We start from the raw sequence: 17,894 nt of genomic DNA on the forward strand, positions 1-17,894 counted from the left end.
ATCTACAGGTAAAAAAGTGCCCACAGAACTTAATAAGATAAGTATTACAGAAAAAGGAATACATGCTTGTAGCCTTGAACAACAAAGAAGGCGGTTAAAAGCCAAAGGAATCCCAAAGAGTACTAAAGCTATATCAAGGGAACCCCTGGGTGATGAAAAATTGGGTGAAGAGGCAAGAGGGTTGGGTATGCCTATAGGTATAGGACCCAGTAAACCCAACATTAATAGGGACCCTAGGAAGAGAGGCAAGGAAGAGGAAATTAGTAGAAAAAGGGAGAAGATAAAAGACGGGAGCCCACAGGGATCTCAGCTAGAAGGATATCAGGACCGGTGTCTCTTCTTGGAGCCAATAGAGCAGGGAAAAGGTGGGAAAAAAGCTAGGAAACGGAACTCCCTAAATTGTTCCCAATTCCTCTTTTCATTCTCAAAATGTCCAAGCCTACGTTATGTTAGCTCAGAGGACCTCAAAGAAGTAGGGTATATGGCAAACAATACAGGGGGTGAAGTATTTAACATCCTCCTTTACTCAGCATTAGTAAAAGCAGCACTTGAAAAAGCAAAATTGGAACTGCTAAAGGAAGGTATTGGTTTAATAAAAGGGGTGGATATGCGGTCTGATAAGCAGGGGGAAGTCATTTCTTAGAAATCATGCTGGGTTGGGAATACGACAAATAAGAATGAGTAATTCCTGTTGAAATAAAAAGAAAAAGACAGGAAATTACTATATCCCCTAAGGAATTAAGGGATGAGGATACAGAAGTTTTAGCCGGGAATAGACCATGGTTTGATGAGGAATGCCGTTAAGCAAAAGCTTGAATCAGGCAAAAGGAAAGAAGACTTAGAGGAAGGTTCAATGAAGAACTGTTATATAACCTTCGGAATCTAAGGATAAAATATAAATCAATCATTAGTAATAAGAAAAGATCTTATAAAGACAAAAGACAGATGCTGGACAAGGTTGCTAGAGGTAATTGAAGATAAAAACGTGAAAGTCTTATGGCGCTTGGTACAAGAAAGCTCCGGTAAAGTGTTAGGGTCCCTGCAGTGCTCTGTTCGAGGAAAAATGGGTGGATTATCTGGAGGGAATCTATGGAAAGGGGCCAATAAAAGATAAAGTAAGTACAATAGCATGGCTAGGTGTGAGGGAAGAGGTAAAAGAACACTTTACCCCCAGCCACATTAGGAAGATAAGATCTAGCCTAAACCTATCCCATGCAGCTGGCCCAGATAATTTTCCAGCAGTAATTATAAAAACTAAGCCTGAATGGTGGTCAGAGTTTCTTGTGAATATGTTCCAGGGGATTCTTTATACAGGGATTGTGCCAGAAAATTGGACAGGAGCAATTGTAAGGCCAATTCACAAAAAGGTGATGTAAATGCCCCAAAAAACTACAGATTAATAAACCTACTAGACATCGGTGAAAAAGTATTTGCCAAAGTAATCTTGGGATTACTTAAGGACTGGGCAGAAGAAAAACAGATTGTGCCCCCAGAACAGGGAGGGTTTAAAAAAGGGAAACGCAATGGTGGACCACTGTTTTGCTCTCTGGGCAATTGCGCGGAAGTCGATCGAGCAGAGGGGTAGTCTGTTTTGCTGCTTCGTGGACTTCCGAGCAGCATTTGACCTGGTGGACAGAGAGCAGCTGTGGTCAACCTTGATAGAGTACAACATCCCAGGGGATTTATTGTGCTTGATTCGAGCCCTGCATAAGGAAAATTGGGCCCAGATAATTTTGGATGTAGAGGGGAGTTTATCCCGGAAAATCCTAATTGGCAATGGGTTGAGGCAGGGGTGCATACTGGCCCCCCCGGCTTTTTTCCCTGTTTATTGCAGACTTGCCCCTAAAACTAGGAAACACAAGAGGGGCAAGCCCAAAGCAGGTGGTAAACATATCTCATGTCTACTTTACGCGGATGACCTGGTGATTAAGGACCAGACCGAGATTGGTTGACAAAGAAAATTAAACATGTTTAAAGAATACTGCCAGACCAAAAAACTTGCTGTTAACATGGAGAAGACTAAGATCTTATGTTTCGGTAGAAGGAAAACAGGGTTTTCTTGGTATCTGGGCACCGAGAAGCTGGAAAAGGTAACAGAATATAGCTACCTGGGGATGTGGCTCGAGAGAAGCCTGCAATGGCATATCCTTCTCGATGCACTAAAATGGAGGACATCGGCTTCAGTGAAGGGAATAAAAAGATTTAATAATGTTTATGGTGACATGTCCGATAGACTGGTTTTAAAAGCTTATTCAGCAATGGTTCCCCCACAATTTTTGTATGGCGTAGATACTTTGAGTGGTAAAAATAGGTGGGACTTGGAGGAGGGAAACAGTCTGAAAAATCTATTTTCCCTTCCTAAATCATCAAGGGTACAGGCAGCAAGACTAGAATTGGGAATCACCTCATGGGGTAGAACAGCTTGTATGGCACTACTACGATTTTGGCCGCGTTTGGGATCGGGTGAGGAACATAAAATCTCACAATGGTGCAGGAACAAAATTGTAAATATTGAGCTAATTTGGGCAAAAGAGACCAGTGCCACCGTCAACAAAGCATGTTGTATGTTAAAGCTTAAGCTGTGCCCCCAGTCCCTTCAACTCAAGATTGATAAGAGGGAACTTAGGATCCTGGGAAAAGAAATCTCTCGAGTACAGGACCAAGATTACGTCTTGAGGAAAACTCAGTTCTCCATTTGGCCACAGCGTGGCAAAAAGAACTACACTTCCCCTATATTGACAGGCTGCCAAGCTGCCCTTTAAGGCTAGAAGAGTTAAGGCTAAGAATTGGGGTAAACCCATGCTACGCGTACAAAGGGGTAAAAAGTTCCATGATAAATAATAAAGGAAAATGCACCTGCATTTTAGGAACAACATGTGATGTGATATACATATTTTATTGGACTGCCAGAAGTTTTTAGAAATCTGAAGAGTTTTTATGCCCGATTTTTTTACAGTACGATATTAAAAATAGGACGCATGCAGTCAACCTTCTAGTGGAAATGTTTTAGACATAGCTTGCGCCATGGGGAAATATATAAAAAAAAGTTAGAGTTCCTTACATGTAATGAGTATTGAGATGATAAGGTGTTAAGCTTACAAGGAGCATGAGCCATTAAAGGGTAAAAGATATGCGGTAACAAATATACGATGTTTTATGATATTAAAATGAAATGGTGTGTTTTAGAAATGTTAAAATAATTTTAAAAAGACCAGAGGGTTATTGGTTTCAAGAATGTGTATAGGTTATTCTAAAATTCTTATATACTTATCACTAATTGCTATGGTGCCTAATTGTATACTTTTATGGTTGTAAAAGACCGAATAAAGTTTCTACTGAACTGAACTGAACAGTCAAGTGCCAAAGGGAGCCTGTTACAATATTTATGAATCAGTTGTCAGGCCAAAACCTGCATGGCAGTTTAGTTCAAAGAATACCACCAAGTCATTCATACTGCAAAGTTTGGGTTATTCCCCCCACCCCCATCACCTCAGCTTTCCAATGCTTGTTGAGCAAATTTCACAAGATAACGCTAGTGGCTTCATTAAATCTGCCAATGATCAGTGGCCCCAGACCCTCATCACCCAACCTAACTTCAGTCCTGTGTTCCCTTTTGGCTTCTGTGAGGTCAGAATCCCTATACACAGTTGTTGCTTCATACCCCACCAGTTCTTCCTTCCCAGCTCACCTCACACACAGAGAGCATTCAAAATCCGCAGGGGACAGCAGGTCTCGGTGGACCACGTGGCTGAGGTAGGTAGATCCCACAACTTCTTCCTGATGGGTATCTAAGGGCAGAGAGTTCCAGAGAAAGAGTGAGGATGCAGCTTAGCAATGACAAACCCTCCCCCTCATGCAGCTTCATAATCATCACTCTGCAGGTTGGTGTCAAGGTGTAGGGTCTTGGTCTATGCACGCGCTGCTGCACTTTGGATTCATACTATCCTCAAACAGGGAGAGACTTTGAATTCCTGTTCTGAAAGATGAACGGGGAGACTTGACAAAAGGAAGGTGCCTTTGAAAGACCCGTACAGCCGGGGTACAACTAGTCACAGGTCCAGCATTCACACAGGGAACCTCAAAAGCCTGCTACAACTGCGGCATTGAGTCAGTCACTGATTGGGTATTCAGGATGGTGCTTATAAAACATCAAAAGCCAGAATGGATTAGGTAAAGTCCTCAAGGGCCTCACAATAATATCTATATATGTGATTTACAGGGAGGAAGTAATGGTTAGTTTGCTGAAAAGGGAGGAGGTGTATTGTTGCAACCTGTCTGTGAATAACTGTTGAATTACTCTAACAACTGGCCAGATCTGCTGTGGGGATAAATCTGCCCCTAAATATGGTGGATCGGCTGCTTGATCTACAAGGGCTGCGGCGCCACCATATGTGCTGGAGGTATCTTCCTGAAGGTCGCAATTTAAATGATGCAGACTTTCATGGTAAGGAAAGTATAGTGCAATAAACTTGCAGGGTATGAACACTACCTACCCTAGCACAATAAGTCAATTATATATTTGGGCGATGGCGATGTACTCCCCTTCTACGGTTATATAACCCATTTGAACATTTGATAAAGAAAAGTCTACCAGCAGAGACCAGCATTAGCAGATTTTACAAGAGATCTGTGCCTCCAAAGGGCTCCTGTGATTGTGGACTCGGCCACATTAGTGAAAAGTTTCCACAGCCTGGGCCAGGACAGATTTTCTGCTGCTGCCGCCTTCGAGAAGGAGATTAAGGAACTGTATGGGTGGACCGATATTCAGCCAGTTGATGGTCTTAATCAGGCCCTGCGCATCTAAAAAGCTGAGGCAGCTTTTCAGCATCAGCCACAGGCATCTGAACCAGAGACGCTACAAGTACAGTTGGGCTCAGAAAAGTTCAGCAAGTAGTCCAAGATGTGACTACCTGTTTCCCATCCCTACCAGACTTTAAGGCACTTGGTAGGAAATCATCAGGTTCTCGAATAGGTTATGGTGCTTCAATTAGCTTAAAGGAAGACGGGGGATATGAACACGAAATTTAGCAGGGCAATAATACGATCCTCTAGGCATTATTGTTAAGAGGTGCATTATGAACAGAAAATTCTATTCACTCTGCAATTCTGAAGGTACTCTCTCCTGCAGATAAATCTGGGGTAATTGCATTTTGATTATCTATGCTGTAACATTGCAAACATATTTTACAATAATAATATTAGTGGGTAAATAATGTCAAAGAAAATGACACAGCGCTGGAATGTGGTTGCAGCCCCTTTCTTTCCACTGTTCCTTCTGGAGAAAGTAGCGCCAGGGGCGAGTCAAGACATCTTGGGCACTTTAGTGATCACTCTACGCTTTGTTTCCATTTAGCCGTGTCCTCCCATTCATGTTACATTACAAAAACCTTGCAGTTAACATCTTATGCAAACATCTTTCCAGCTTAAAATGGTAAAGGCCCCTTCGAGAGTTACCGCAATAGGCTGACCGCTGCGTGCTACAAGTAGATTTTAAACATTTGTGACAATGGTTTGGAGGTTAGGTGTCTATAAAAGGTTCAAAGTCTGTGCATTATCAGGCCACAGAGTAGTTGGGTCCACAAATAAATAATGTAGCCTTTTTTGATTTAGAAAGATAGTCATGTCAGTTCTGGGCTGTCTGCAATGACACTCTGCTAGGAGGCTGACTGAATGCCACAATGGCAATGTAGCACAGAGACACTCCTTGCACGTAACGTGTGCAGACGTCATTGTGCTGATAACTGTGACTCTTTAACCTCTTGGATGCTATGGGAATTCCCCTGCTGTGCTGGGATTTCGCGATCCTCGCACATTCATGACGAGCTGGGCTCGTCATGAGCGTAGCAGGAGGCTACTGCATGACGAGCCCAGCTCGTCATGAGCGTCGAAGGGGTTAAATAAGGCCATCAGCTCAAAGGTTTACTTTACATAGAAAGTAAAGACGTCTGGTAACTGAGATGCCTTCTTCTACGAAGGATATAATGCTTTGTAAAGCCAAACTCCCTTATTACTGTGCCAGCAGGTCTCCTCATTTCACAATGGAGTAATGTGGATGTGTTGAGTAATGATGCAGACTAACCTGTCTCCACTGAAGATAGAGTTACCATCACTACCCTAACTCAAACGCATTGATGTACAAGTACCCATGGACCTGGTTACACTTCATTTACGTTGTCAGGCCCACTATGCGAGTTTGCCATCTATGTGCGATTATGGTAACTTGGAAATTGGATCTTTTGAGTTCACTCGAGTTCCTTCAACTGATCAGGTTAGTATAAGGTCATTATTAGGGTTCCCCAAAACGTTTGGCACCAAGTACAGGATATCTCAATGCCCAGCTTTCTAAGCCTTCAAAAATCTGCGTGTTGGGACGTGGAAAAAAAATTCTGGAACACTTGTGTTATTAGGCAAAGAGCTTGAAACATCTAGTATGACACGCAGTTCGTTTGAAAATTGTAGTTTAAAAAACATTTGATGGGGCAAGGCCTCTGATTGTTACAGCTTAACAATCAATGACTTGGCTCTAGCGTTTGAACTGGCTAAGACAAACGTTTACAAAAAATAGGCCCGCTTTGACAACATGATCTTTTATGCCAAAGTTAAGGCCAGATCAAAGCTGTTAAATAAAACAAAAGTAACGCTTTGTAATAAACATAATTTTATTTGGTTTGATTTTGCTTGTTTAACAATTTCCAACAGTTTTCTGATTACAAGCTTTTTCCTTAGAAAGTGTAGGTTTTCTAACTAAGATTTTGATCTTTCAACCTACATTCATGAATATACCCTTTCATCCAGGGTGCATACTAACACATAGTTTGGTTGCACTGTCGCCCCAGGAAACTCATTCTACTCTCGGTGTAAGGAGTATTTCTTCAAGGTTTCTGAGAACACAGCACTACGTCTTGTGCACAAGAGGAGTTGTGACGGGGCATAAGCATCCTTCAGTCCATTATTGCCACAAACCCGTGGTTCAGTGGTAGTGAATGCTGCATTGCGCTCCTCCTGCACTTCTGCATTCATACCCGTGTCTTCAATTGGCTGCAGTCTGATACTGGCAGAAGAATACCCTTTCTTTGGGATGAGGAACCATCCAGTAGGTATACAAGTGGTCTCATTTATGCCCTCGGTTCTACTTTAATTCCTCTTTGTCTACCAGCATATTCACTTCCTCCGCAAGTAGGTGAATGTGGCGTTTCTACAGCGCTTTGGGTACTTGGCATTAGTCGTGGGTCTATAATTAATTTACATTTTATATTGGTTATTTTTTATAGCATGAACTTGGCAGTAGGAGAGAGGAAGTTAAAATGTGTGCCAGGATTGTATGGTTACAGTTAGCCTAAGAGGACTTTAGGAGAGCCTAGGTTACTTTTTATGTTGCAAGCGCTTCTATTGCGATGCTTAATAGTGCTGAAAAAAGGTGGCGGAGTGCTGGCGGCAACAAAAGGTTGAAAACTAGGCCTTGGATTTGCAGGCAGAGCTTTGGGGTAAGATAGAGAATTACGTCTGGGATTTCTGTATTTTCCATCAGAAAGGGAAATGTTTTTTCCAGCAATGCCCAATGCTACAGTAACACTTTAGTTTTCAACATGAAAGGTGTGGATATTCACATTTGTTGTGATGCTAATGGAAATGACCCTCACCTGTGAGTTTTCAGCGCTGCAAGTACAGAGTAAGAAGTGTCTGTGGCTTAAATATTTTGAGGAATCATGGAGTTTCTGGCTGACATGGTCTTGCAAGTCTTTAAAGTGAAAGGTTCAGATTGCTTCTTGTCCTTTGTGGGAGTCATTTGTGATTCTTGTAATCTCTGTATTCTGGCCACTTAGCCTCTACACCCCAACCAGTTACCTTTCATTCACTACTATCTCTACTAAGTCCCCGATTGAAGCTAATGGCATCCGTTTATTAAAAATTATCTTTAACCACATATTCCGCTCACAGGTGGATGCCAAATACGTTTATTGTGTACACGTTGTTCAAGCAATCGTAATTATTAGGGTTTCCAGTTTTCATTTTAACGATTGTAATCAATAAAACTCCATCGAAGGGTATACAACCTTTTTAGCACACACTGGAAGAAATTAATTTTGATTTGCTTTAACTGCTCTATATTCCTCCAGTGTTAAACAGTGTCAATAAGCACTTTTCTGTAATGGATAATCCCACTGAGACCTACTCAGGTCGTGTAAGGCACTTAATATGCCCTTATGGCCATTTGTGAATTTACTTGACTACCAGGACCTACTTCCACTTCAATTTTGGGAGCATAGCTGAACTCATATGGCTTCAGCTCACTGTTCATTGCATGTTCCCTCGTAGAGCCAGCAAGTTCGCAGCTGAAATCTGAGCAGTCTCTCAGTGCAAGGCAAACTGCACCTTACGGATGTCATTTCTCTTCAATGACAGAGGGAGGCAGCCCACTTTCTGAAAGCTAATGTATCAGGATTGAGGCAATAAAGATCACTGAGCATATAGAGGTCTTCAGAATTAACACCCTCGCTTAAAACATCGCTCACAGCACTCCTGATCTTAGGTTTACTCTGTGATGATCTGAAAAGCATGTCCGTGGGCGCTGCATCCGTCATAGAAAAGGATCAGGGGCCAGATGTACTAAACTTTTTGCAGGCGCAACTTTTTAGACCGGTTTGTGACCCCAAAAAACATGCAGCCCGTGTACTAATCCTATTTTGCGAGCAGCAAATTAACTTGTGATTCGCAAAATAGGATTAGCAACTAGCTATAAGGAAGGGGCGTTCCAAGCGCGTTCCTTCCTACTAGCAACTCCTTAAGCTATGTATGAAAGTCGCAGTTTACCACCATTCAGAGAAGGGTGGTAAACCACTCGCAAAAGGGGAGGGGTCCCCAGGGGACCCCTTCCCCTTTAAGAGTGGCTCTAAGAATGATTTTTAATCGCAGGCAGTGGTCCCAGGGACCATTGCCTGCCCTTAAATAATGAAACTGAAAAGTTTATTTTTATTTTTTAAATACATCCCGTTGCCCATCATAACAACCATCTCCAGTGCCTAAGCACAATGTAAATAGCTCCATGCTCTGGTTTTGATAAAACAGTGTTGCATTTAGTGCGTCTGTTAACGAAAATGTTGAGTTAGTGTGCTGTACTAGCAGTAGAAAGTACAGCTCAAACATGAAGAGGCAATCACAGCTCTTTGTTTCCTAGTATATGTTGCAGATCATGCATGTTCCACACCTATCATGGCCTAAGGACCAGCTAAAACTTTCTTGTGCACCGCATTCTACTCGGTACTACAAATCTAATGCATCACTGAACTTAGATTTGTGATAATAATGTCGCAAAGTTGGTTTTTATAAAAGTATTTCACTTTTCATTGATTCATAATTGCTCTGTAAATTGATCGTACCAGGCTCCACCCCCCTTTAGTGGCAGTGATTTGGTTTCCCCGCCTCCCACTCCATCCAGACACGATACACCCTTAGGAAGTGCAAAGGTATGTCTACCTGGATTTTGTCAGTGAAATCAAGAGCAAGCCGAGGAGATTTTATTGCTTTTGCCACTCACATCTCTTGTATGTCGTGTCTTGAAGAATATTAAGTGCCCTAGTGATGCAAGTGAGGAAGGTTCACTGATTGTTTTATACTGCTTCTACCCTGTACACTACCAATCACTTCCTCTTCTATTGCTCGGGTACAGGTTTGCTATCTAAAATCAGTTTCATAAATGAATGTGTTGGTCATGAGCAAACTCTTAAACGCTTAATTTGCAGTGTACCTATTTGCAAAGTACTTCACAATGGGCGTCATTACTAACCTTCAGTCTTAAAATGCTTACTTATTCTTTGTTCCCCAGAGTCTTCGCCACATTCACGCTCCTTGCGTTTAGTAGGCTCGCCACTCGGGGCTCCTTGCAGTCGTGGATCAGGCTGGCAGAACAAGAGCAGAACCTAGATATCACTACGCACAATCTTTACTGCCATGCTCAACAGCTTGTGCACAATTTTAAGATACAGAGTTACAGAACAGCCCAGTTTAATTATAGTAGACAGGACAACACAGCCAAAAGCACAAACTATCTGATCAGACAAAAGGCTGACACCTACCAACATGGTTGAAACCAATGTGCATCCCCGGACACCTGCAATGTAAGCATACAACCACGTAACAAACTGCACATCCACATGGCTGACCAACGCCAAGACTGCTGATGCACTTACCCACCCATACACTTGCGAGGCACACTTAACTGGTGTGCATACGTATACATACACACAGCGGAGATAAACAATTTCGAAACAAGCCAGAGAGAGAGAGAGCCAGAGAGGGAGAGCCAGAGAGGGAGAGCCAGAGAGGGAGAGCCAGAGAGAGAGAGCCAGAGAGAGAGAGCCAGAGAGAGAGAGCCAGAGAGAGAGAGCCAGAGAGAGAGAGCCAGAGAGAGAGAGCCAGAGAGAGAGAGCCAGAGAGAGAGAGCCAGAGAGACAGACAGAGAGACAGAGAGACAGAGGGACAGAGAGACAGAGAGACAGAGAGACAGAGAGACAGAGAGACAGAGAGACAGAGAGACAGAGAGACAGAGAGACAGAGAGACAGAGAGACAGAGAGACAGAGAGACAGAGAGACAGAGAGACAGAGAAGAGACAGAGAAGAGCCAGAGAGCAGAGCCAGAGAGCAGAGCCAGAGAGAGCGAGAGACAGAAAGAGGGAGACAGAAAGAGGGAGCCAGAAAGAGAGAGTCAGAGAGTGAGCCAGAGAGAGACACACACACACAAACACAGGTTTAGGAAAACAGTTGACAATGAATGTTGTCAGATAGACTGCAGGGACAAATTGAAAATATGAAATAAGTTTTATTCCAATTACAGATTTAGCTACAAAACAAACAGACATACAGCATTGGCAATCAGGCACACAATCAGGCAGTGATAGATTCAAAGATAAGACACACATGGTGTGCTACAGCAAAATGCAAGACACGCTGACACAGCAACAGTACCTTGCTGTCCAGAGGACCATCTGCATCTTCCACCGAAGTGGCACTTAATGGCACAATCAAGGCTTTTGTCTCTGGACTCCAATGGTCAAGGTACTGTGTGAGCAACAGGAGAAGAGCTTCAGCAGCTTCCGGAAGCGGTGACACATCAGGATGGAGAAGCTGAAATCCAGGAAAAAAGAACAAGGTGCATAGTTCAGACAACCGGACTCATACCGATGCAACTGAATGTCCACGGTCTTGGTCAGCAACAGTGGAAATCTATGCAACATCAGTCCTCACTTATGTCGAAGGGACCTACTCAGTACACATAAGCCAGCTCTTCTATATATGAATTCAACCTGCAAACACATAACATTCACACCGATTCTGGTACTCAAACCCACAATAGATAGTGCAAACGAATATGGATTGGTTCCAACACGCAACATCTCTTCCTTTCCACCACAAGACCCTAAGTAAGACCTACAAAGACATGTAAACTGCTACTCAAATTCTAGGTCTCCTTATAATATCAATGTAACTGGGCTTAGCCAGAAGATATGAGCACTGTGGCATGTCAATAAAATCAATCAACTAATATTTTTAAAGCGCTGCTAATCATCCATGAAGGTATCCAGGTGATAGGTTGCTTGGTTCAATTGAACGTCTTTTCCTGAATTCCTCCAGCGAGGGTGATGTCCGGAGGTGGAAGGGAAGGCCGCTCCAGGACTTGGCAGGGAGGTAGGAGAAGGACTGGCCTCCGCTGGGTCTTCGGTGGATGCATGCAGTCTGTGCGAGGGCGAAGGTGGAGAAGTGAAGGTCTCTACATGATTTATGGAGGGTGAGACGGTGGTTGATGTAAGCTGGTCGTAGGTTGTGGAGGACTTTGTAGGCATGTGTCAGTATCTTAAATTGGCATCTTTTCTGGACAGGGAGCCAGTGGAGGTTCCTAAGGTGTGGGATGATGTGGGTCCATTTGGGCAGGTTAGGATGAGACTGGCCGCTGAGTTCTGCGTCGTCTGTAGTCTCCTCATGAGTTCGGTGGTGGTTCCTGCATACAGTTTGTTGCCGTAGTCTATCCGGTTTGTGATACCGGTTTGAGTGACGGTTTTCCCCTTGTAGATGGGGAGCCATTTGAAGATTCTTCTAAGCATTCGGAGAGTGTGACAGAAGGAGGAGGAGAATGCATTGATCTGTCATTTCATGGCGAGTTTACTGTCCAGGATGATGCAGAGGTAGTGGGTGTGGTCTGTCAGTGTAAGAGTGGGTCCAAGTTTGGCAGACCAGCAGATGTCCTTCCAAGAGGAGGTATTGTTGCCGAAGATCAGCGCTTGAGCCTAGTCAATGTTGAGCTTCAGACAGCTGGTATTCATCCAATCAGCGACATTCTACATACAGTTTTGGAAGTTGGTCTTCGTGGTGGTGGGGTCTGATGAGAGAGAGAGGATGAGTTTGGTGTCGTCGTCGGCGTAGGACATGATTTTGAGATTGTGGGTTCTGACTATGTCGGCTTGAGCAGTCATGTAGGTGTTGAAGAGGGTGGGACTGAGGGATGACGCAGATGGTAGTCTTGGGTTACAAGGCGAAGGGAGGTAGGCAGATTCTCAGACTTCATCATGTGGAGAACGATGTGATCCATCTGAAGGCATCTCCCTGGATCCCGATGTGGTGCAGTCTCTTGATGAGTGCATGGTGTGATAGTGTTAAACATTGCAGAGAGGTTGAGGAGGATCAGGGCTGCCCATTCTCCCCTGTCGAGGAGGGTGTGGATGTAGTCAGTAGCAGCGATCAGGCGTCAAGAAGGTGGTTTCCTTCCAGTTATTCGGTGAGCTACTGGTTGATGGCCTTCAAGGACTTTGGCAGGTAACGGGAGCAGCGAGATTGGGCCGGAGATCTGGAGTTCGCTGGGGTTCAGCGGAGGGTTTCTTGAGGAGAGTTTTGACTTCTGCATGTTTCCACGAGCCGGGAAAGGCGGCTGTGAAGATGTATGCATTGAGATGGTGGTGATTTGGAGGCTGATCTCCTTGCTTCCTAGGTTTAAGAGGTAGTTGGGGTATGGGTCTGTGGGTGCTCCAGAGTGGATGGAATTCATGTTCGGAATTAATGATATCTGTGGTGTTTGGTGTGGTGGGGTGAGCTGTTCCAATGCAGTGAGGGCTGGTAGGGGAAGGCTGTGGAAGTTGGTGGTTTGGGGCTTGACGTTCCTGTACATGGTGGATATCTTGTTGTGAAAATGGTTCACTAGAGCAGCGCCGAGTTCCTGTTAGGGAGGGATTGAGTTGTTGATGCCCATTGGGCAGGAGAACTACCGGACAATGCTGAAGAGTTCCTTGGTGTGGTTGGTGCTTGCTTTGATGCGGTTTACTAAAGCATCTTTTTTACCACTAGTTGTTGGTGGTATTTGAGAAGGGCTGACTTGAAGGCTGGTCAGTCTGTGGTCTCACTGCTGGTGGGCCATCTTCTCTCCAGTTGTTTGCAGCTGTGTCATTGTCCCGAGTTCTGGTGTGTACCTGCTGGCTTGTTTGGTGGATCTGCAGGTCTTAGCTGGTCTGATGGGGGTGACTAGGTGATCAGCGTTAGTGATCAAGGTGGTGAGGTTCTGGACTGCTTGTTCCAGGTTGGCTGTAGCATCGAGCTGGGTGGTGTTGAGGGCGTCCATTTACTGGGCCTGTGTCACTTTGTTTCAGTTGCAGAAGGAGGCGTTGGTAGGGCTGGTGGTTGTGACCGGAGATCCTGTGATGGAGTGGTCGGTTCAGGTCAATTCGGTGGCATGGCTATATTTGACTCTGTTGCAGACTGTGAAAATCGGGCCCAGTATGCGTTATGCTCTGTGTGTGGGGTCTGTGAAAAGCTGGGTGAGGCTGATGTTGCCCAATCAGTCCTGGAGGTTGGTGGAGTTTGTGTATGTGGGGTCATCCAAGTAGAAGTGGAGGTCACCGAGGACGATGTAGTGCTTGAACTCAAGGGCTAGAGGGGCGATTAAGTCAGTGATGGCGTCGCAGAAGCCAGTGCAGTCCTGAGGGTCTGAAGGCAAACGTGCCTCTGACGGTTGTTCTGTTGTATGTGTGGAATTTGAAGTGGAGGTGTTCCATGATCGGTGTGGTATCATTTTAAGTGGTGGTGCAGCGGATTGTTTCTTTGTGCCTGATGGCGATGCCTCCTCCGTATTTGTTGGTGCGGTCCCGGAATGTCATCTTGCAGCAGTTGGGCGTTGCGGTGCGGATGTTGAGGGCTGAGGATGGGTTGAGTCAGGTTTCCTTGATGAAGATAATATCGGGGACGAGGGCGGAGATGGTGTCCCAGACTTCAGTGGCGTGTTTGCAGAGAGATTGGGCATTGAGCAGGAGGCATCAAAGTGGTTCGACCCGATTGGCAATAGCTCCATTCTTTGGTATGTGACTAACATCAAAGCTTTCATGGTCTTTACTGTCCAAGGTCTCAATCAGCAACACCTGCTTAAAGACAGCTCTGTATAAAGTGCGACATCACCATAATATCAACCTTGAAATGTTTACAATGAACCTACTACCTCTGTTTGGTTTCCATATCATACTAATATGATAGACTCAAAAAAGTTCATTTGTTTAAATTGTAGTCGATAGAACACCTAGCAACTTTATTGATTAATTATGCAACTGGAATACTTTTATTCCACAGTGTGGAACAAACTACACATTTCTGTAATATCGTGATAAAAACAATAAATCTATTTTTAAACAAGACTGCCTAAAGTGTGTTGTAAAGGTGCAACATTAAAACATCTGTTCAACTTCAGAGATAAAGCTACAGTCTAACAGCATTTATTTGTAAGCCACCTGGTAAATAGGTCTTATACATACAGTTCCAGCCTGAAGTATATGACACATGCCAGACACAAGCAATGTTACTTCTGTCGTGGACCACCTGACACCTATATCTTCCACGCTTCAGTTTATCTGTTGTGATCTCTTACAGTCAATAAGGAAATTCTAGGACTTCCTCCCTGTCAAAATGTGGTTGACTGTGGTCCAAGCTTTGAATTCCTTCCAGGTTGCATTATTCAAACTCTCTAACATTTGTGTGCCAGACTATTTGACCCAAAAACTGCAAACATTCCAAAATGCAGCCACCCGATAGAGCAGGCCTGTCGAGAAGGGTCGCCGTCCCCGCAGTGCTGCGTAAACTGCACTGGCTACTGTAAAAAAAAAAAAAAACGTTTTAAAGGATATTGTTCAAAGTTCTTACACTGCATAGCGGCTTTTACTGCCAAGGGCCTTCCTACTTGATAAAGCTAATTTCCCCACTATAGCCCTTCCAGAGTTTTGAGATCTGCTTCATGTTTACTCGTTGGATTCCCAAACCTCGTTTGGTACGAGCTGGTGGTCGTTCCTTCTCCGTTCTAACGGGCAGGGCAGAAGATGGAATAAAATCCTGCGTTATCTACGAGCCTTTAACTGAGAGACAGTTCAGGAGGGAATTAAAACACATCTCTTTGGGTTAAACCTATAGGTTTCTGCAGGCTGACTCAGAGCAAAAACTCCTTGGAGTTGCTGTGCGTTTTATAAATTGCTTCATTCATTCATCTTACAGATGGTAATGCCATATAAATTAGAACGTGTCACGGTTCGGGTTCCTCAACCCTGTTATCTATACAGGTCACCACAGCCCTTAGCTCCAATAAAGGATCTGGTAGCCCTACATGAGGACAGGCAGGTGTGTAGGGAGAACGTGGTGCAAAGAGGAACAGAGAGCACAGGTACTAGTGTGGAGTAAGGGAAGCTTTGTAGAAATGCGTGACTTTGAGATGCCTTCATTAAATACAGAGGGCAAATGAGGAGGAGTAGTTTAGGGAGGGGTAGCAGAAATTAGAAAACACGGCCAGGAAAAACAAAGTCACATAAATGAAGCAGGAGAAACCCCACAGATATGTGACAGATACAGGGGTAAATTGTGGATTTAGAATAGAAATGGGGCAAGTAGAGCAGGTAAATATGACACAGGCCTGAAGAAATCACACACGTGGGACGGGGAGTGACTGTGGGGGGAAAGAAATAAAGAAAAATAAATAAAGGATACGGAATGATGAAATGAAAAGGGGAGAGGAAATACAAAACCAGGATTGTGGCTGTGACAATCAAACATGCGAGATGAGGTAGAAAAAAAATAAAAAAATTCACAAGTGTAGATAAAACTATCCATGAAAATGAGACAAGGGTAAGACAGAAGAAATGAGAAATGGCAACTTCGAGATGCGAGTGGGTCAGGTGAAATGAAACATTGACCTGGGAGAATTCTGAAAAACTTGGCAAATCTGGCGCGAGACAGTGATGGGGGAAGAGAACAATGAAATGTAGAAAAGGAAGTATTGAAAAATTTAACATGTCGAACAAGGCAGGAAAAATCGATCAAAAGGAAGGGGCAGCAGTAATCAACTACAAAAATGTCACCAGCAAAAGGCAAAAAAGGCCAATTTTAAACAGAAAATCAAACAAGAGACGGGTAAAATGGCGGGTGACAAGCAAAAGCGACGAGGCAAGGGGAATTTGAAATGTAATAAGGGAGGGTAAAGTCGGGCACAAAAACAGGGGAAAACAGATGAAGAAAGCCTCAAGAATTAGACAAGTGGGAAGGAACTTCATTTGGAAACAAGTATAGGGATGCCTCTATCATCTTTCCCTGTGTTGATCCCAGGAGAATGTTACCCTGTGCTTACGCCTGGAAAATTTTACCTTCTTGACTTCTTTCTGAGCAGCAACAAAGTCAGGTTTGAGCGTCAAACAGTGCTGGAAATGGCGCAGGGCTTCCATCCTCTGCCCCATCAGAACCAGGACCTCGCCTTTCTTGCAGAAACCCTGAAAATAACAAAGCATAAGCACCAACGTCATTGGGCAGCAAAGACACACATTCAAGTTAACAGTACCATCCATGTCTGAGTATCTGCAGTGCCTCCCCTATTCAGGTCTCCCCAATGGTTCCTTGCGTCCATGTCTCCCAAAGTCATATACTCATGTGTTTCCTTCAGTGTCCTGGTCTATTAAACGTCTGTCTGTCTCAATTATGCCTGTAGAAGTGAAGTCAGGTGGTTTCCCATTATATTTAGTGCAGCCAGGTTGGGCAGCATCATGTATGGCGGGTGCATTTAGACATGGCATGATAATTAACACCACAAGCAGTAGGGCACCGTCTTGTAGTCTGAGGCCAGTTAAACCATTAAGTGGAGTGGAGTAGGGTGGAGACAGGTGGTACCGCCATGTAGAGTGGGGTGAGGTTACCAGCAATAAGAACCAATCCCATTGGAGTCTGGCAGAGAACTAAATACTCCAAATGCTCCCATGAAAGATAAGCCCACAAACAGAAAGAGACTCCAGAGTGGCAAAAGGGAGATAACAAATGCACTCAAAAAGAACTCTCACAAAATAGCAAACAGCCATAAAAAGAAGAGCAAAAAACAAGGGATATCGGCTCTGAGAAACAAGAGGTGAGAAACAGTCCTACTAGAGCTAGTCCCCAGCCCCACCTGCAAGCACAATGCAAGTGACTTACCAGAAAAAACAAGTTAGTTAACTTTAGGAGTAGTTTTACAACTTAATTCTTTTATAGATCGGCATGCAGTGCAGAATTCAGCCACCTACTGGGTGTGCTCAAAATAGTATCTAGTGACATCAACGTGTCTCGAATGGATCACTGTGTCAATGAGAAACTCACAATTCATCGCACCATAAATGTCATCTTGAGACTGTATTTCGCCTCAACTGAGAAGTAGGGGGAGTTGGATATCACTCTATAACTGGAGCCAGCTGCAAACCTAGTGTTACATGTAAGCAACTAGTTTCTTTTGCACTAGTTATAAAAAAAGAGATATGATGGAATCATCCAGGGCCACCTTCACCAAACCTACTTTAACAAATCAGGGTGCTGGCTGACTAGCGGCCTCTGTAGGTCTCAGTGACAGAACGAGGGGTGCACACTACGTC

At 44.0% G+C, this 17,894-nt stretch overlaps 1 protein-coding gene across 2 annotated transcripts in view; it reads right to left on the reverse strand.

Moving 5' to 3' along the window:
- Nucleotides 1-17,894, reverse strand: part of LOC144769512 (LON peptidase N-terminal domain and RING finger protein 1-like) — a 172,059-nt gene that overhangs the window by 94,381 nt on the left and 59,784 nt on the right. Inside the window, exons 3-6 of one of the 2 annotated variants that reach the window (XM_078653646.1) lie at nucleotides 16,650-16,772; nucleotides 10,963-11,121; nucleotides 9,785-9,896; nucleotides 3,689-3,788 (exon numbers count right to left, since the gene is read on the reverse strand). In XM_078653646.1, coding sequence (XP_078509772.1) covers nucleotides 3,689-3,788; nucleotides 9,785-9,896; nucleotides 10,963-11,121; nucleotides 16,650-16,772 — 494 coding nt within the window. The remainder of the gene's footprint in view (nucleotides 1-3,688; nucleotides 3,789-9,784; nucleotides 9,897-10,962; nucleotides 11,122-16,649; nucleotides 16,773-17,894) is intronic. The other variant, XM_078653647.1, reaches the window with a different exon arrangement.

The sequence above is a fragment of the Lissotriton helveticus genome, chromosome 7 (genome assembly GCF_964261635.1).
Source record: "Lissotriton helveticus chromosome 7, aLisHel1.1, whole genome shotgun sequence".
Taxonomy (NCBI): domain Eukaryota; kingdom Metazoa; phylum Chordata; class Amphibia; order Caudata; family Salamandridae; genus Lissotriton; species Lissotriton helveticus.